The sequence below is a fragment of the Kryptolebias marmoratus genome, linkage group LG12, assembly GCF_001649575.2.
Source record: "Kryptolebias marmoratus isolate JLee-2015 linkage group LG12, ASM164957v2, whole genome shotgun sequence".
NCBI lineage: Eukaryota > Metazoa > Chordata > Actinopteri > Cyprinodontiformes > Rivulidae > Kryptolebias > Kryptolebias marmoratus.
The window spans coordinates 24,942,922-24,964,198 of NC_051441.1; the positions used below are offsets into that span (position 1 = coordinate 24,942,922).

General features: G+C 37.6%; 1 protein-coding gene across 1 annotated transcript in view; it reads left to right on the plus strand.

Moving 5' to 3' along the window:
- The window catches only part of LOC108248181 (protein TANC2), a 91,507-nt gene that overhangs the window by 6,709 nt on the left and 63,521 nt on the right, over window positions 1-21,277 (plus strand). Inside the window, exons 2-3 of the mRNA XM_017436789.3 lie at window positions 16,435-16,546; window positions 16,664-16,771. Coding sequence (XP_017292278.1) covers window positions 16,489-16,546; window positions 16,664-16,771 — 166 coding nt within the window. The 5' untranslated portion in view covers window positions 16,435-16,488. The remainder of the gene's footprint in view (window positions 1-16,434; window positions 16,547-16,663; window positions 16,772-21,277) is intronic.

A 21,277-nucleotide genomic window follows, 5' to 3' on the forward strand; every position in this document is an offset into this window, starting at 1 on the left:
GTAGGAGGCCTGGATAATGGATAGGGGGGCGCTGGCCCAAAAAAGGTTGAGAAACACTGCTCTAAGTGATGGAGTGTCAGGTCAGTCCACCACGCTACGTCATAAACAAAATTTTAAACCCTGGGTAGTTTCCTGGAAAAATTGACTTTTTTCTTTTTATAACTTTACATTAAAATGCTATGATTATCATGATAGGTGTGCAATGGTTAGAGTTGTTGCCTCACAGCAAGAAGGATGGAGGTTTACCTCCCAGCGGTTTTCCCTGTGCAGGGTGTCCCCCGCCTCTCGCACAGTGACTGCTGGAGATACTGCTTCCTGTGGCCCTGCATGGAAAAAGTGAGTTAACAAAATGGAATGGATGGATGCTTCTAGTTTGTGCTAAATAAGAAGTGATCATGTGGTGCAGTGTCTGAAAGTGTGTGGAGTTGTCTGTGAACTGAACTTTATTATGTAAAACAATGGTGCCACAGATTTCCATATCAGTCTGACTCCACAGACTTTGTATTCAGTGTTTCAGACTACACAACATGTCAGACAGGAAACTAAATGGTAAAAGGAAAGGGTGTTCCTTTTCAGGTTTTATGGTACACCACTTCATTCAGTGTAATGAGTTTAATTTCCCTCAAGGTATAATTTTATCATATACCTCCATACTGCTGGACAATGAAAACAACAACCAGCTGTAATGTTCTATTAAGGTTTGCAGTGCGTAAGCATGGAAGCACTCTTGTTTAGTATTTTTGTCCTGGATCTCATTGCATAGCTTTGAAATAAAACATGCAAAATATACACCAAAATGTCTATGTCAGTTTTATTTCGTAAGCATTTTTAAAAACAATGCGGTTGACCAAAGTGCTTTACAAGTTGGTTAAATATAAACAGGAAAAGCCATCATTGAAATAAAGATATAATAATATCACTTAAGTAAACAACAAATGCCTAAAACATATAACTTTGTAATTTCTCATCGTAAGATGATCTCAGTTTAAAACTCTGGCATGACAGGCATCAGGTGATATGCATTTCTTCGAGGAAGGCTAGGCCTTTAATTTTAAATTACAATCAGATCCATGATCTAAATTAAATGTCTCACAATGCAACAATGCTCCACATACAGTAAATGTAATAATAAAGTTCCAGTGTTGCTCTGATTATTTTGTTCTTAAAACAAATGTTTTTTTAAATACAGGAGGTTGATGTTATCAACACTGATCTGTTGATTGATTGTACTTGGTGATAACAGGGCGACTGGTTAAATGAGTATGGTGATAACGAATATGATTAAACTGAAGAAAAAAATGCCACATATTTTCCTGATTAACAAAGTATCATTTGATCTCCTGATATTCAAAATAAGATATTCCTTCTTCAAATTGGACAATTTGGTTTGATACTTCACGCGTCTCCATCTTTCAGCACTTATGACTTAAATGCCGACACGGTGGGTCACAGAATATGGTGTACCACCGGGCCGCACAGAAAGCCGCTGCCGTAAAGCATGTCGCAAACCCACACGTGAAGCAGCGTCATGTCGCAAAACGGAGGTTCTTCGCAAAATAGTTATTTTTTCTTATTATTTATCACTTACATAAACTGAATGTATGCAAAGTGACAACACTAATGCATTCGTCGTAGACTACATTATGAAATATTTACATGAATCATTGATACAATTATGATAGAAACGATAGAAGAAAATATATCACGATAGACACTTTTCTATCGTCCCCACGATATGTATCGTTATATCGCCCAGCACTATGGAGTAATATTTGAGGCATATATAGTGTTTTTAATGTTGGTAAACAATAAATCCTGACTTTAACTTTACAAATGTGTCAACTTGGTTACTGATTTATTGCCCATTTTACAAAGTGATCGTTCTATTATAGCTGTTCACTTTTAGGCCTTATTATTTATTCAACAAAGAAGGATGTAGCTTCGTAATGTGTGGCCTCAAATATTAAACAGACAGTGGTAAATATTAGTTAGAGAGATGTTCTCTGCTATTCCAGTTCTTCTTTACACACAAATGTTTAATTAACTTTATATTGTTCAAATTATCTGACACATTAAGAAGCAGAACAACTTGAGCAAGTGAGGCTTCAGTAAACATTATCACTACGCTATGAAAGATAAACAGGACAGTGTTTTATCTTTCATAGGAACCAGACATGAACTTACTTTACATTTCCCGCATAGTACCAGGCAATAGCCATAACCCTAATGTTTTATGCACTGTAGGCAGACAGAACGGCTGCCTTTGTACCTGATTGTTCTAAGGACTCTGAGGGTTGTATGGACTGTTAGCCCATCTATGGAGTTATTCTTTATCCCATTTTCCTCAGAAGTCAGATCTGGGAATAGCGTAACACCTAGCTTAACACTGTTCCAGCTGCAAGTTGGAAAATCAGCAGGACTTCAGAATAGAAGTCCAGTTGTTGTTTTTTTTTTTTTTAACCTTTTTGGATCTACTAGAAACAACAGTTTTGGGATTAAATCCAGTTGTCTATTACGTCTTTGTTCCTACTAAATCCAGTCAGGTTACTGATTTAAATAAAAGTCTTCAAGCAGTTTTTTCTGTATGCATCCACTTTAAAAACGGCGGAAAAAATTTGAAAAATATAGTTATGTTTGTGTTATTTAATGGTCAGCTCTTCTTGCTGCGATTCATGCTGTTTAGGTTTCTCATTACCACCACCCATTGTTCAGGAGATGAACTGCATCGGCATTAGTGGAAACAGCAACAAAAACTGAGAGTGCTTCACTCTTATCATGTAACTAATACTTAAGAAAGAAAAGGTTAACTTGTGTTTTCACTTTTATAAAATAGAAAATACAGTAGCAGCTGCTGATAAATCTTTATTTTCCTACTTCGTAATTGACCAAGTAAGCACAAGTATGGGCAATTGTGGAATTTTAAAAAGTTGCCAATAATCTACTAATTAAATGGGAATGCAGTTTTAATAGCGTGGATGCTGGAAAAACTTTCAGTTTTGCTCACTCAAAATATTGAGTTTTGGGGATCGAATACATATGCATGCACCACATTACGGTTTTATATATTTGTAATTATTTAAAACAAGTTCTTTTTTTCTCCTTTTTTTGATCTGGAGTATTTTTGGAAAACTATTGGTTTTAATCAAATTAAAATTCAGGCATTTCTTTTTTTTTATCTGTTGTACTGAACCGTTACTTTAATACTGTGACCTTGGTACAGCTTTAGATCTTTTTGCCAGTTCACACAGATAAGTTTGTAAGAAATTGACAGAGGCACTGCTGCAAATTACAAATGGTTTATTGAACTCACAGATATTGCAAAAGCTAAAATAGTCACGGTTTACTTTATTACACCAAATGACACTAAAAGTGGGAGTCTATGCTGGCCTTAGGATCCTGGAAGCTGAAAAATAATTAAAATCCAACTAGATAAAATCAGACTATTTGGGGGGGAGAGGGAGAATAATAAAGACAATGCAAATATAACTAAATACACCTAAGTGTTCCCCAACAAAAACACACTCAAACCAAACCCTTGGTGAATACAACAGAAAAGAAAAGCTCCCCTCCCACTAGTCTCCTCAATCTAAATAAAACAGCCCAAGATCCAGGGACAGCATAGGTCCTGACTTACAACAGGCCAGAGGGCTAAAATAGGATACAGATAAAAAAATTAAATTAAAACAAATCAAGAACTAAACCTGAAACAGTAGCAGGCCAACCTACACACAAAAGAAATCAAGTTAAACAAGAACATTAGATAGCCAGGTAATCATAAGGATCGGCCCTTACCTTCTCTACAGTGAAACCAGTAAACAGTGCTCTTGACGTCACTCTCTAAAGTCCGTTTCCTGCAACAATCAGTGGCGGAATCAGAAATAAATTCTAAACTCACCTCACGATCAGTGTTAAACATACCTCTGCACAAGTCATCAGCCTGCATCTGATCTCCTCAGCGATCTACCTGCTTTTAAATATCAGTGCTGATTACCTGTCTCCTTAACAAGCCAGCTGCGCTCTGTCACAGAGTCTTCCATATATGGGCAGGAGGAAGAAGGCGCAGCAGCACAACCGGGGGGCAATATGCCCCGGCTACAATACTAAGGTATGAACCAGTCCATGACCCTCATACCTACAGTATATACTGTATGTCTGTCCTGAACTGGGATTTTCTTACCAAAGTACAGACCAAACTATGACTCTCATACTCTTGTATATACTATACCATGACCCTCAACCAGTGTCTGTATTGACCTTGACTGTCATACTGATGTATGTACCGAACCGTGACCCTCAAACTGAGGTACATACCGAATTATGGTTCTCATACTAAGGTACTTCTTGAATTGTGACCCTCATACTGAGGTATGCACCAAACAAGTGACTTAGGTGTATCGTTACACCCCTACCTATTGGATATACTAGATTCAACTTATTGGCTTTTAGAAGTTGTCACTTCTGGTTGAGTCAATTTAAAGTATGTTTGGTTTGTTTTAATCAACTTTCAGAATCATTTTTTGTAGTTTCTTCACACTTATCCTCACACAGGAATATTTTTTTTTTCTTTTAGCCCCTATTGGTAACATTCACAAGGCTCATCTGTCAAGTGAATGTTTGAATTAACTTCAAAGAAAGTGAAAAGGTTTACAGCATAAAGTAAAAGGTGAGGCTGTTGTTTGCTCAACTGTAGGAAGTGGTTTTGAGGCCACACACACATGCGCGTGCACACACACACACACACACATTCCTTTCCTGTGTGTGGGCAAGTGACGGGAGTCCTCAGTGATTTCAGGAAGCAGGGACTGGCTTTACTGAGGGGAAAAAAGATAAGAGTCTTGAACAGTGTGTGCCTGTGTTTGTGTGTATGTTAGTATGAGTGCAGCTGTACAGACAACATCTGCACAAACACACCTACAGTCCCTGGCACCTAAAAACATTTCCTATCCAAACAGACGTCTGTGTGCTCTCTGTGCTTGGTGTGTGTGAAAATGGATCTCCGACAAAACTGTGCGAATATTACTGTCAATCTCATTAGGTTCAACAAAGCAGCCTTTGGGTTTTTGGTAAATGAGAAATAATATTTAATGTTTGGGAAAATGGGACAGTTTGCTAGTCCATAAGTTCGCTTGTCCTTGCAGAAGGACAAGTTTGTTATTATGGAAAAAAAAATCCTCAACCTGCAGCTATTTTCTTTAAAAGATCAAGGATTAAATATTTTAATCGTTTTGTGATTTCTAAAACCAGACTCAAAAGCCCCTTTTACACGGGCTCTAAAGGTCCCGGCTCCACTCTGCTCGGCTTGCTTTGTGTGCGTTTACATCTGAATTTTTTCGAGGTCGGCCCTGCATCTTTGGTCCCTGCTTCGGAGTCGGACCAGCCAGGCTGGCCCTGCTTCGTGGGTGACGCAAGCTTAGCTCCTGTTCACTCATTGGTCGTGGGTGTGACCAGATTCAAGCATAAAGAGCGAACGGTAGGAATATAAGCAACATAAGTTTAAAAAACAGCAACAACACAGGACCAACGTTGTCCATAGCGCTTCCATTGTTTTCACAACTTGCGCCAAGTTTTCGTAGCGCACCCACCCCCCCGCAACACGAGGAGGTGTTCCTCTGCTACCGACCAAACTGGCCGGTGTAAACGCGATGCATTCTTTATTAGGGCTGTGTAATTTTATCGATTCTACGATATTTATCAATACTTTTTTTCCTCAGACAGTATCGATTTTTCATCCGCGAGTATTGATATATTAAATCCTACTCAATTCCCTCATGTTCCAACTCTGCTCACTGAAAACACAGGCTTCAGGCGCATGGTGAACGAGATGGAGCCCCGCTATCAGATCCCAACCCGTGAACACCTCACCAAAGTGCGCGTTCCTACTTGCTGCACTTTATTTACTTTACAAAGACTTGTAAGCTACAGTTTGCACTGTTTCAGTGAAAGGAAACTCATTTTCTTACTGCATCTTTGATTCATTTTGTCCAGATGTAGACTCTAAGTCTCTCCATTCAGAGCCAGGTATTGTGTAGTTGGTGCTTTTAATCAATCAGTTTTCTGTTCAGTTAATTCAATCCAAGTCTATAGAACAGTCACAAAATGTCACCAAAATCACTCTGTCCCTCTAAAATCTTTCAGAAAATCGTAAAAATGTATTGAATTGTATCGTTTGCTAAATATCGTGATATATATTGTATCATGAGCAGAATATTGTGTATCGTATCGTGAGATTAGTGTATCACTACAGCCCTATTCTTTTTTATAGACCCAAGCCAAGTAGAGCGGAGTAAAGCCGGACATCTGAATTAGGGCCCATGTAAAAGAGGCATAAGTCTCTAAGATAGAAATCTATTTTTACTATTAGTGTCTAAGTGACTGTCTTCAGTCGGTAGTTAAGAGCAATGTATATGTAGTTATACCTACATATATTCCATTTGTTATAGAACATAACAACATACAAATGGCTCTGATGACTATCACATTCAGCAGTGTGCTGCTCATTAACTGCACTTCTCCCGCTGACTGGTATTCTTCTCCAACAGCCAGCGGGTGGTTTGATGATGAAGTAATTTCATAAAAATTCTTTCTCCCTAATCTCAAACAGCAGAAAATATGCAACAGTGTACAACCCCAATGCCAACAAAGTTGGGAGGTTGTGTAAAATGTAAATGAAAACAAAATGCAATGATTTGCAAATCTTATAAGCCCATATTTTAGTCACAATGAAACACTAAACATATCAGATGTTTAAACTGAAAAACTGTACCATTTATAAAAAGTAAAAAAAAATAATAATAATTTGAATTTTAGGGCAGCAACACATCTCAAAACCGTTGTTCCAGGACCTTATTTTCCACTGAGTAGCATCCCTTTTAGCAGCACTGTAAACATCTAGGAACTGAGGAGAGCAGCTGATGGAGGTTTTGGAGGGAATGTTGTCCCATTCTGGTCTGATGGAGGACTCTAACTGGTCAACAGACCTGAGTCGTCTGTGCTGGATTTTTTGTTTCACGATGTGTCAGATGTTTTGTGAGAGATCTTGACTTCCAGCAGTCAGTTCAGCACCTGGACTCTTCTACTACAAAGCCATGCAGTTGTAATGGATGCAGTATGAGGTTTATCATTGTCTTGCTGAACTTTGCAAGGTTTATTGTATGTGTGCTGATAACAGACAGAATGGTCATTCTCCTCTTTAGTGCAGAGGATGTGGCATTTGTGGTTTCGAAAAAGAATTTCAAATTTCTATTTGTCTGACCACAGAACAGTTTTTTCACTTTGCCTCAGTCCATTTTAAAAGAGCTTTGAATCAGAGAAGACTGGTACATTTCTGGATAGTGTTCACATAGCTAGCATTAGTCATGAATTTGTTGGTTATCAGCCTCCATAGTAAGCAGTCGTAGAACAACAGGTAGGGGAGGGGGAGCACTGCTCAGCATGCCATGTGACCAAAGGAGGGGACAAAACAAAAAGCTTATTTCTGTTTTGTTTTGTTTTTTTGTTAAAAGGCCTTTAAATTGTAAGGATGCCATGCCAGAAAAAGTCAGTGGTTTTGACACTGTGACTTTAACATTGTGGTATTCCTTGTAACCAATAATCAGCCTATGGTTACTGTTTAGAAATAGGTTTTGACTTTTTTTTCAGGACAGACTGTTTTAAATAGATATTTAGATTTTACCCACTTGATTACTTTACTCATGTGGGGCCAAATTCACTTAAAGACTGTATGTTATTCCTGAATGCAAATCAGGATTTTGCACATCTATCTAATTCACAAAACAGATGTGCACCTTAAACTGCAACACTTACCACAGCGAGTATCTCTGCTTACAGTTTGCCTGCATTTAATTAGGCTTTATAGATATATTTATGAAAACCTGCTCATATTTATTTAAACAACAGCCAGAAGTAAAACCAGCTGATTCTTAAAGAGCATCTTCCATTGTAAACACATTGAGATGTTTTTGTATAGCTAAACATTTATAACTTCGGATGCAATTTTGGCTACAATTTTGATTTTGAAGGTCTACAACCACATTGGTTTGAGCCAGCAGACCAAAGAGGGATTTTTTTTTAAAATAGCATAATAAGCTTTCCCTCATATCATCATTTACCCCCCACCCCCCCAAAAAACAAACAAAAAAAACCCAACTATACTTCTGTTTTGTAGTTAAAGACATTTAGCTTCCCACCTGAGGAGCTTTCTCAATTCAAAAAACAGACTTTGGAGTTTTCAACTGAGATGTTATGTAAGGTAGATTAACAGGCAGATTAACCTCACTCTCCTCAGAATGGAGAGTCTTTAGCGCCTTTGTTTGCCTGGCTCACAAAGCTCTCCAAGCATGTGGACATCCTAACTGACCAACCTGCCACATTTCTATAAAGGTGCCAGACCTTTTAGTTATGATGACTTTGTTATAATACCTCAAAAGACTCACTGGAAATTAGACAGATATGCCAGTTACTTGAAACTGTGGGAAACTTTTTTTTTGTCTTAAAAATATTGTTAAAATCTTTTCCCATCCTGTCATCCCACTTGATCTAAATACTTTTTCTTAAATGTTATACTCCAGCTTAATATAGTAACTTAATTTGTTTAGTGTTTTGCAGCAAAAAAGCAACACTTAAAACAGAGAACTGTTCAGTTTTCTTTTACTGCTGTGACCACAAAATCCCATTCACTCTGAAGTACATCAGGTTTTTATCAACTTCGACCTCCTGCAAACAGAAAGCTCATACACGACAAACACATTAGTCTCATTTTGAACACACAGTGATTCATATGTCTCCCAGCAGGCCTTGAATTATGTCAGAATTCTCATAAGGAACTAATGAATCTGGTCACATGTCCAACAGATTATAGAGTTTGTCAGGAAACAGGTTTTACAGGTTTGTTATTTGAATTGTATTTGCATGTTGTTTGTGCCCTGCCTCACAACTTCAATAAGCCTCAGTTTGCAGAATCAAGAAATCTCATGATATCACGAAACTGCGTAATATCATTTACAAGGCTGGACCAAAACGGATACAACTCTGTCATTTCTGATCATAGTACTTGCTTTTTTCATGAAAGGTGTAAAAATCTTAATCAGGACATTTCTGTATATGAATGAAATTTTGTTTTCCCATAGTCCTTGGCCTTGCTGTAACATCAGCAAGAGATATTTGCTAATGTCATTGCTAACACTTTTCGCTTTATATTAGGGGTGTAATGCTATACCGGTTCAGTACGTTTTTTTATTTTTTTATTCTAACAGACAGTAACTCTTTTCCAGAAACAAAGACAGAAAAACAAACAACTCTTGTTTGTAGGGAGACTAAGGTAGCAGGTCATGGACAGCTAGGTAGGACTTGTAAATGGGTTACTTCACTGTAACATTATGTAAAAAGAAGGTAAGCAGATATACATACTTGTTTAAGCTCTGGTTATCAGGACACCAGGGAATAATCAGCAATCTTTAGGTTATTTTAATCTATTTATCCTTATTGTTTATCAAATCTCAACAGCTGGAGACTGAATAATTGAATCATGAAACATACAAACAATAAATTAGCTCTGCATAAACTTTATTCAACACAACAAAAAAAAATTGACACTAAAGATTTGGAAACAATATCCTTAATTTTGGTATCAAGTGATTACTCCAATGTAGGTTCAACCAGTATTCACCCAGTTATGGTAACTAAGGTAAGTTAGCTTTGCGGCTCAATAAAGTGATGAAGTGATGATATATGAACTGTGTGACCACCTGGTCATGGAATTAAACACCAACAGTTTATGGCTGTAAAAATATTAAAACTAGTTAACCACAAAGAGAATTGCTAAACTGAGTTAATTCATCATGTTTTAAAAACAATACAAGGGAGACGTCCTTCATGTCCTGACGTGGTGACAGCGAGGCGAACCCAAGATGCAGACTCATCTTTTAAAACAAAAACTGATTTATTAAAATAACAAAACTAGAAAACAAAAAGCTGACGTGGCAGCAAAAATAACTATAACAAAAATCCAAGCAGTTAACAAAGGCGGGACAAGGCGAGGCAAAAACAGAGCGGGACCAGAGACCAGACTAGAATCAAACAACAATGAATCGGCAAAGAGGTGGAGAGGAAGACCAAGTTTTAAAGCAGAGGGTGATGAGGAGAAGTGGGAACAGGTGTGTGATTAGGAGTGAAGACAGCTGGAGATGGGTGTGACAAGAAACCAGAAAACTGCTGAGCGGAGGACAGGTGAATGATGACAACACAGAACCAAAGCATAAAGAAGACAAAACAATATCAAGACAAGGACAAAAAACAGCAAATACAAGAAAACCCTAAATCAAAACAGAACAAAACCCAGACACATGACACTTCATGCATTTTGCTCCACATCATCGCAGCTAAGTTCTGCTCCACGTCTCTTTTGATTACACAATGGTCGCTTCATTTCTGAAAGTTAACATCTCTGCGGGACGTGGGCAGCTCCGTCCATGATTTATGAGCAGCCAGAGGTAGCATAAAGACAGACTGGTCTTTGCAGCCATTTTGTGGAAGTGTTTTGTGAAAGAGCCTTGAAAGTCATATTTACAGATGACGGTAAGATGGAGCCGGAGATAGGTCAACAGACCGGGACCTCGTCCACAATAATGAGAGTGTTGCTCCAGTTTGTTATGGTGAAGAAGGAGTTGAGCCAAATGCCAAAGCTCTATATTTACTGAACCGTCTTTGTTCCAACCTGAGTAGAGCCGCTGCTCCTCCTCATCAAAAGGAGTCAACTGAGGAGGTTCAGGCATCATTAAGATGGATGGATGGACTGAAATTTAAAATAATCTAATGTATGTTTAAAAAACAGTTCCATAGTGTACCAGTGAATTTGAAAAAATAATAGAGTAAACTCAATGCCTTAAGGAGAGTTCGTTATGTTCTAATGTAACTTTCTTCACTTTAAAGTTGACATATGGCACTTTCATGTTGCATCTGTTATCTTTAATGTAGACATTTCTTTTCCTAAAGGAACAGAATGTTGTTGCTGTTCAAATCTCTGCAGTGTGCTCTGTGTGAGACCGCAAGTAAACCATGAAACCCATGAACTGAGGAGGTTTGTGGGAAATGAAGTCACTGAGATCAGCTGGCAGCCAGTAAATGTGACTTAGTGCTGACGTGGTGAGAGAGTGATGCCTCTCTCTCTCTCTCTCTCTCTCTCTCTCTCTCTCTCTCTCTCTCTCTCTCGTTCACACACACACCATCTGTCTTCAGTTATGGCTCCATCTGATGTCCTCTAACTTTTCTCTTTTTTACTCCTATAAACAAAGTTCTTTTTTGTTTGTTTAGGTTTTATATGTATTCACAGCACAACAATAACTTGAGATGTCTTGATCCAATCTCAAGCACTAAAATGTGGTCCTGATCAAGGAGATTTTCTAAATGTTCAAGGTCACAGAACACACTTCACCTCCTTTTCTTTGTTGTTGTACTTTAGCCACAATATCTGTGTTCATTGTAACATAATTAGCACACAGCATGTTAGTCAACCACGTCAGGCATGAATTATAAAAGCCCATATTTGTATGGCTGCTGAGTCAGCATTCACAGTATTGTTTTTGTGTTTTAAATTTTTTTGTGTTTTTTGCAATCTGTTAAAGTACTTCTCTATACTTTGTGCTGTTTAAGTCATTTATGTATCAGAACACTCAGCTCATTCAGCAGATGGGTACTGTGACTTTTGTTTTTTGTAACTTTTATCCTTTTTGAAATATTTAACTTTTTTTTCTCTTTACAAAAAAATACCTCTTTGAAATACTTGGAGATCTCTTCAGTTCCTTCAAAAACATTGATCTCTTCGAAATCTGCTTCAGCAAAATGTCTCTGTTTTTGTCTTGTTGTTCTACTTTTAGTTTTTAGTTAGTCTTTTGTTACTTTTAGCTTCTAAATACTTTTTTGCTACTTTTAACTCTTACCTAGAGTTATACTGCATTTAGCTTTTAGTTAGCCTTTAGCTACTTTTATCTTTTAGCCAGCATTTTGCTACTTTTGCCTTTTAGATAGTGATTTTACTCCTTTTAGCTAGTGTTCTGCTTCTTTTAGCTTTTAGATAGTGATTACTGTGTTACTGATAATAAAAAAACACTGTATATTTTATTTGTGTGAGAAAAACACATCACTGATCAGTCAGAAAAACAACAACGACCGTAGCGTGTTGTTTGAAAGAAGTCGATTATGGCCTGATGCTGTTCAGTAACATTATCTAACAACAAGCTGTGTTCAAACTTATTATTATACAACAATCACTGCTTTAATTTTAAAACTGAAAATGATTTATATAAATGTTGTAGTTTTTTGTTCCTTTTTTGTTTGTTTTAGATGCCCAATTTTTACTATTGCAGCATTACATTATGTAAAGATTGTTTAGAAACAACATAAACATATAAATTAAAGGTTTAGCATTTCCTGATGGAATACATATTGTCTGCTGCCATTCATGCCAGAGTTTTTTTGGTTAAACCTTGAAAAAATCATATGCAAGATTTCATGTGATTAAAGCTGTCGTCTCTCAGCAGTAAGGTCTCTGGATCACCTCCAGCCTGGGGTCTTGCTGTGCAGAGTTTACATGTTCTCTCCGTGCACCCGTAGGTTTTCTCTGGGTTTCCTTCCACCCAATAAAAACATGCATGTTAGGTTAATTTGTAACTCTAAATTGTCCTTAGGTGTGAGTGAGAGCATGAATGGTTTGTCTAATTTGTCTACATATGTCCCTGTGATGGACTGGAGATCTGTCCAGGGTGTCCCTTGCCTCTCACACAGTGACTCTTGGAGATAGACACCAGTTCCCCATGACCCTGATTGGAACAAGTGGGTAAAGAAAATGGATGGATGGAAATCTCATACAATATTGTGAGATCCATTGGCATTTGGAGTATGTGTTGTGACTGACTCTCAGCTACTACCACATTAAATTTAAGTTTAATGTCTGTAAAACTGAGCCATTTATGTGTTGGTTAATGTTGATTAGCTGTGGTGGCCATATTGAATTGGAGTGACTTCAAAACTTATTCAGTTATAGTTATTTTTCAATAATTACTGTTCAAGAGTTTCATTAAATTCCATGCAGTGGTTTTTGAGATATTTTGCTAACAGACAAGCACAGCAGCAGGCAATAAACTCTTGTGTTTTACTGCTTTCTATACTCTATTCACTTACAATAAGTCTTCCAATACTCACTCTTCCAGATAAACCACTTGTCTCACTTCTCCTGCTGGTTCAGCTGCTCAAAAAATATTGAAAATAAAATGTATTTTTTCAGTTAAAAGGAGCTAGATTTAGACACAGCCTGGTAGTTACCCAGCTTTGTGTTTGATTTAGTATTATCTTATTGTGCAACGTTGTTAGTAAAGGTATGTAATCTGTTTCTGTGCCAGACACAAAGAATTCTTGCTCCGTTTTCTTCCCTTGTTTGTCTCCAGAGCATTTACATAAAAAGCTAACATTATTCTTGTCCCAGACACATTAATATATGTGCAGAAGTTCAGTCATGCATGTATGAGGGGTGGGGTGGGGATGGGGGGATGCAGTTTTAGACCCAATCTCATCATTCCTGCTCTCTTGTTGTCAAGGATTAGCACACTGACATACATTGTCCAGCCAGACAAGACAGAGCTGCTCTCTGCTGTGTGCACGTCATATCTGAGGGAGCAGAAGTCATCTGGTAACTCCAGGTTTGTGGAACAGTAACTCAAACACATATTACATTTATTCCTGGACTGGCTTCACAGCCATGGAGTGTGGGAAATGGTGATGGGGTGGCTCATTTATCTAGGTTTTGACATATGTGTCAATGAGACAGAACACAAGCTTGTTCTGTTAAAATGATATAGTAATTTGTTGAATGAGTTTTAACATGGATATAAGGTACTGTTTAATGACAGGTGAGTGTGTGTGTGTATCACCTGGGCATAACAGTGGGAGGTGCGTTGTAGGAGCGCTGCTCTCATGTTTCCTCTGCAAATGGTGGCAGAGTTTTCTCCTGGGCACACACACATAGCAGAGAATGTTTTCTGTGAGAGACAATGTACTACTACTCCTACTACTTTATTTATAAAGCACTTTAAAAATAACATCAGTTACAAAGTGCTGTACATGTGAAATCAGCTGGGAATGGGAGGGACTAATGTTAGCTGTTTAACGAAAGCTGCAGACAAACTGTAACTGCAGTGCACAGTGGACAGTGATCATCATAAAAACCCTTGAAAAAACAAATATATATTTTTGTAAAAAAATAAAATTATCCAGAAGAACAGAGTGAAAGAATTTTGTTTTAAATTCAACATCAGGGGTGTTTAACTCACCCCTAATGTTGAATTTAAAATTGCACTCTTTTTATTTTTGCCTTCTTATGCAACTTTTAGTTTTCAACTACCATTCTGTTACTTCTAGCTAGTGTTTCGCTACTTTTAGATGGTCTTTTACTACTTCTGGGTATTAGCTAGTGTTCTGCTTGTTTTAGCTTTAACAACTCAGTTTCAGCAAATTTCAGCAGTCCTTCAGCACTTAGCACTAACATTGCAGCTCTCTAGTTTTAATGAGAGTCCTTTCATTCTATAAAGTTTTAGATTGAATTGCAGACAGAAAACAGAATTTGTTTACATACATTGTTCAGCCCATTTATGTAGCTTGCAAACTCTTAGCCAAGTGTGGTATTCTGTTGTTTGAAATAAAGATAGGACAGGGTGTGGAGGAAAGGTGGAGGTTAGATGAAGTCTGGTTGCCATCTGCACTCTACAATGTACATACACAAACATAGTTTCTCTCAGAGAGTCTGGTTCCTCTTACATGACACTTCATATCAGTCACCTCAGACTGTTGTTGTCATCAAACCATAGTGATCTTGTTCTCTTAACCATACCCATCAAAACACACACCGGCACCAATTATATCTAATACACATTCTCATTGAGGCATCCTTTAGCTTCACTGCTTGATTTTTACCTAGCAGCATCCAGCTGATTATGTTCTAAAATCTGTCCAGTGGTTCATGAGATATTTTGCTAACAGACAAACAGTATTGAAGCCAACAGTAATGGTGAAGATTCAAATGAATGTGTAGTGCAGTGAGTAGAATTTGGAGTAAGTGTTATTAATGACTCCCAGCTTTCTGCTCTTTATGAACCACTGAATGTCTGACCTTATTTGTAATGTAGCCCCCCTGAAGTTCACAATCACATAAATATCTAGTCATAACAGATAAACACCAGTAAACATATACCTGCACACAACTACTACAAAAAATGTTATTAAGTACAGTACAGCACGGTGCTGCTGTAAATATGTAAATTATGTGTACCCTGTCATCATTGTACTTCCTCTGTGTTCATTTTCATTCAACGGTTACTGTTTTGTTTGTTTGTTATTATGAATGTTGCTTCTAATGCTTTTCATTTTGAACTTGTCTGCTGCTGTGACAAACCAGTTTCTCTCAGATGGAATTGAAAGATACTTTAATGATCCCCTATTTCATTCTAAAAGCCACAATTAGCTAAATGCTAGCTAAAAGTAGCAAAACAGTTACTAGATGCTAAAAGCAGTACAAGGCTAGCTAAAAACTTATAGTAAAATGCTTTCTAGAAGCTAAATTCATCAAAACATTAGGTAAAAGCTAACAGTAGCTAAAAGCTAGAAAGTAGCAAAACGCTAGATAAAATCTAAGCAGCAGGAGAGCGTCAATAAGTGGGTTTGAAACTGACTGGTAGCGGGTTGGGACAGCAGCAATCAGTGGTCTGAAACCCGACTGGTTCTATATTGCAGCAGACAACAAAACATTTTCCTTTTTCAGTAGACATTGTTCAGCTGTAAAAACCAGCAGAACAAACTTCTTGTAATGAAGTAAGTGGAGCTCCACTTGGGTTGCTAGGTGAGGGGCTGGGCTCGGTTTGGGGTTTCTAGGTAACGGGGATTGTGATACAACAATTCTGAGGTTTTTGAAACAGTTTGTTTTGCAGACACCAGAAAACATTTACTTATTGCTAAAAGATGATTGAGTTTTTCTTTTTTTTTTCACTTGGAGTGTTTCTAGAAGCAGCAGATACCCAAGTGGAAATATAAAAACATGCAAAAAGTGAATTTTGCATAATAGGTCCCTTTTAAAGAGAACAATGATTTTGAAGGAATCAAAGAGATATCAATCTATTTCTATGGGAAAAATATTTGTAAAAAACAAAAGTCATAGCATTCATCTCCCAAATGAGCTGAACTTTTTGATATATGAACGCCTATAATAGCACAAAGTGTGCAGAAGTAGATTGTACAAAACACACTGAAAGATAAAAATCAAGAAAACAATAGTGTGAATGGTGAATCAGCATTCATACAAACATACTTATTACAGAAGTGTCCTGAAGGGTCTTGAGCTGTAACCAATCACCTGTGAAGGGAACTGATGAGTTCCTCCTCTCTGTTTGTCTTCAGGGGTTGGCAGCGTGTTGATGTGCGAACGTGTGGAAGCGCTTGTCGTGAGCAGCCATGTTCCGAAACAGCCTGAAGATGCTGCTGGGAGGCAAGAGTCGCAAGATTAACAACGGTACCTCAGGGTTCAAATCCCTAACTTTTGCTTCCAAATGTTGGTGTGATAGTCAAATGTTCCAGAGAGATGTGGTGTATCCTAAATGTTTGATGCAGTTTCTCTTATTTCCAACAGGTGGCAACAGCATGGATTCAGATGGCTCAGACATCAGGATGATGGAAGGTTTCACTCAATCACTCCCCTCCTCCCCTCTCCTAAATTTTCGCCTGGCCAAGAGAACTGGTAGGTCTGTATGTAGGTCACTTTAAAGCCCCCCCATGCTGCCACAAACAGCTTTTTGTAGGATTCTTTCAAACAACAAAACTTGATGCAGTTTGAAACAAAGAGACTCACTCAAGTTTTATATAAACTGTCATGGTCATCACCTCTGTTATCACTCCCCCTTATGCCTTCGAGTTGGGGACAATATTCTTTTTGCCTGTGTTTGCTTGTGTTAGTTTGTCTGTCTATTAGCAAAATATTTCATGAACCAGTAGACAGATTTAATGAATTTCTCAGAAAGTAGATATTAGATGTATATAAACAACTTATTAACTTTTAAAGTCAACCCAATTCAAGATGGTTGCCACAGCGAATCATCCTTAGAAAACACACAAAAAATGTCTGTAACTTAGTTAATTCTATATCTATTGCACTCAAATTTGGCGTGATAGTAGCTGACATCTATTCCTAACACATATTTTGAGCTTTAACAGATCGTATATAAAATTATTTGCAACATTTGACCAAAATTCTTACATCTTTTTGGTGATATCATTTCTCACCATAAGATGATCTTAATTTAAAACTCTGGCATGAAAAGCGGCGGGTGATATGCATTCCTTCAAGCACTGCTTGGCCTTTAATAGTAAGTTTTCATGATCAGAAATTCTTATGTTTCTAATGAAAGAGATCAGTGGATGCTCTCCACCATCTGTGTCCATTATGATTTTGACTTGACTTGTGACCCGGTCATCCCTGTGGACATTAATGAGAGAGAAGCCTCTGAAATTTAACTCTTCAACCCCACACCAACCTCTCCTCCCCTTCCTCCACTGCAGGGTGGATATAGACACTTTTCCTAAACACTACCATGTGGCACACACACAAATGCACATACATGCATGCGCACACACTCCTGTTTTTCCTCCCATTCAGTGTACTGCTCCATTTCTGTCAAAACAAAACCAATATTGTGAGACAGTACCTGCCATGTGCACACAAGCTCTCATTTCACTTTGCTTCCCCATGTGCTTTTATTTTTGTTTGTTTTGTTTTGTCGTCTCACAGTGTTTCTTTGTCTTTGTCCTCCTCCTTCTCCTCCTTTGATTCTGTCAGGTCTCAAATGTAGGTCCATTCAACCTCACATAAACAGCATATGAAGTCATCATCTCCACATCACTACAAAGAGCCCACTCTTCCTTACTATGTCATTTTGGATCACTGAGGTTTCTAGGTTTTAGTTTAGCTCCTTTAACCCTTTAGGCTTCTGTTCAGCCACATGTTTGAGCACATCCTAATCAGCATGTTGGATGAAGACTTTCTGAAAGTAAATCTGGCTGGGCCATCTCTACATCTTCCTTGTTCAGACATGTAAGAGAAACACTAGAAGTGAGGTTATATTCTCAATTTTGCAGAGATGTATTCATTTTTTTATCTTGTTCCCTCTTGGTGAGGATTTAAAAGGTTCAGGTTCCACATCATTTCAGTCAGGTTGACGTCTGGACTTTGACTGGACCTTGATTCCTTTCTTTTTGAGCCGTTCTGTTGTAGATTAGCTGCTTTGTTTGGTATCATTGTTCTGTTGCATCATGACCCAGTTTGGTCCAATCTTCAGCTGTTGGACAGATGTCTCCATAGTTGACTCCAGAATCCTTTGGTCTACAGAGAAGTTCAGTGTCAACTCAGTGACTGAAAGGAACCCAAACCATCAGCCCTCCACCACTGTGTTTGACAGCTGGCGTGAAGTGTTTGTGCTGATCTGCTGTGTTTGGTTTTCTCCAAACTTGCAACTGTGCATTGTGGATAAACTTCTCTACTTTGTTCTTATGTGTCTAAAGGCCATTGTTCCAAAAGTCTTCATTCAAATGAAACTTTACAAACTGAGGTCGATTTGATTTTAGAGAGAAGAGGTTTTCACCTGCAACCCTTCCAAACAAGCCATACTTGTTTAATCATGTTGTTTTGTATTTTGGCACATTTGTTGTCAGATTTTGAATCTTTTTTTATGTGGGTTAAAAAATAAACAGTATTTTGTAAAAAGTTAAGTCTAGTGTAGAAAACACCTTTGATGCATAAAAAGTAATATTAATATTTCATAACAATGTGTTGTGTTAGATTACCCTTAGCTCAAGTTTATTTAACCTTAGCTCAGATTTATGAATTAGAATCAAAGTTCATAGCAAAGTTTATATTTTATGTAGTTTTATTAAAAAACATGGAGATTTACAAACTATTCTCAGATCAAAGAACAAACTATGAATTGAATGTTTCCAGTAATTTTATGGTAAAATGGCTAAAGGGATGATGAAGGGAAAAATCATTAAATACAGTCAGGTCTAAAATTTAAGTGTATATTTTAGATTATTGTAGATGAAAAGTGAAATCCTTAACTTGACACCCTACTTAAAGAAAAACAGAATCAAATTATTTACTTAAAATAACAAAGAAAACTAAAAGTACTGTTGAATAACTGTTAAATAATTTTGACACCTGACCATAATGAGCACCAGAGATCTGAAGATCTGACCATCAGAAGGTTCTTCCCATTAATTTGTGCGGTTGTTGACCCAGGCAGGAGGAGCTGAAGACAGATGTCACACATTCACAGCTGGATCCCTGTGGACACATTAAACACTTTGGAGCAGCTCCTGAAGGACTTAGCTTCTTACAGGAACAGGTGGTCAGATATTTGTACCTTATGGCTCACATTGTTCTGGCATCAGTGTCCCAGGCGTTAAAACCACCCAGAGTTTGATTCGTCTCAACTAGATAAATCTGTTACAAAAACAACAAAGTTCATCTGAGTTATTTCCCAGAAAGGAGTCATAAAAATATGAAAAAGATCTGGTCACAAAGTTCAGTCACTTAAAAAAGGTAAATCTCAAAGTTAAGATGAGGAAACTACAGAAGCTGCCAGCATCTTGTTTTTTTTTTTTTTTAATCAGGAAGGAGACATACAGTCAGTGTTGCCTGATCATCCATGTTCAACAGAGAGTCTTTATCCTGAAGAGTCTTTCTTATGATTGTGTTCACCAAGAGTTGGGAGAGTGTTTAAAAAGGCCAACAACTAAGAAAGTTTTAATGATGATTGATACAGTATTGTACCTGGTTCGGCCCCCAGGGTCATGTTTAGAATAAGTAACCAATAAAAAAACCCCACCAATTTTTAATTTTGTCTGAAAGGAAATTACTGAGGTTTTAACTTAAATAAAATGTTTAACCTTTAAAATCTAAATCTAAATCTAAATCTATCGAACATAATTTTTACAGCAGAACACAACATTCATCCATCGATTTTCTTTTACTCGCTTCTCCTTTCTGGGTCACAGGGACCTGGTGGGGGACACCCTGGACACGTCACAAGTCCATCAGAGGGCACAACACCACATGTAAAGATTAAAAATGAGATAATGAGAAATTATCCATCAAACATACATAAAGAGTACATAAAGGTTCATTGTTCAACCTCAGACTCTGGAGGAAGAGAAGTGATTAAATGAAACATCTATTAAAATATAAACCATGAAATAATATCATGTACACATATTAAAAACACAAGAATGAACAACGAATAATCATTCAGCTTGATGGGCTCCTTGGTTTTTTCAGTTTACACGGTACATTTGTGGAGTATGTTATGTAACGCTCATGATGTGTTCCCGTTACTTACAGTAAGTTATTGTTGTGTCATGTAACTTTTGTCCTTATGATGTATACATAAGGTAATTTCGATGTTTCAGAAGTTTTTCAACATGACCAATAAATCCGTGGCAACCTGATAGGGATCACACTACACATGCAGAAGTATCAGATACATATAGAGGAGATGTTAGTATTTTCTTACAGCTTTAAATCTTAATACAACTTAAAAATAGAAGGCAGGTACACAGAAGGGAGACAGAGGTACTGTCCTGGTATAAACTTTTATGTTTAACATGCTACAGGGTCAGAGTTGGAGCTCCTGGAAAGGTTTTGAGTAGTGAGTTGTTTAAACTGTACCTCCTGTCCTAGGTGTGATGATTCAGTAGGGTTCAAGCTGGAAGAAACTGGTAGGTTTTTCAAATTATGGATGAAGAAAGCACAGAAAGTTAGGTACAGGATGCGTCTGGATCCACTATGGGTGGATCCACTGTCCACACAGGAAGTCCATCCTGTGCTGGGATACTTGGCAGCAGATTAAGATGAGGATGGTGCAGACTTATAACAATGATTTGAACATTTAATTCCTCATTTTTTTCAGGTTTACCTTTTTTTTAATGTGGGGCTGCAGTAGCTTGGTAGTCAGTGCTGTTGTCTTTTGAGCCCTGGTTGTGTCAGGAAGGGAGTTTGGCATAAAACGAGTGCCAAATCTTTCATGCGAGTTCGCTCACTGTGGTGATCCCTGCAGAGGGGGAGCATCCAAAAGAACAACAACTCTATTTTTTATGTAATTGTCTCTTTAAAATGCCTTTCTGTCATTTCAAAGTAGAAACATCTGTTAACTATTTTAACATTGTTAGTGTTCGTTAACTACTTGTGTCTCTTTTC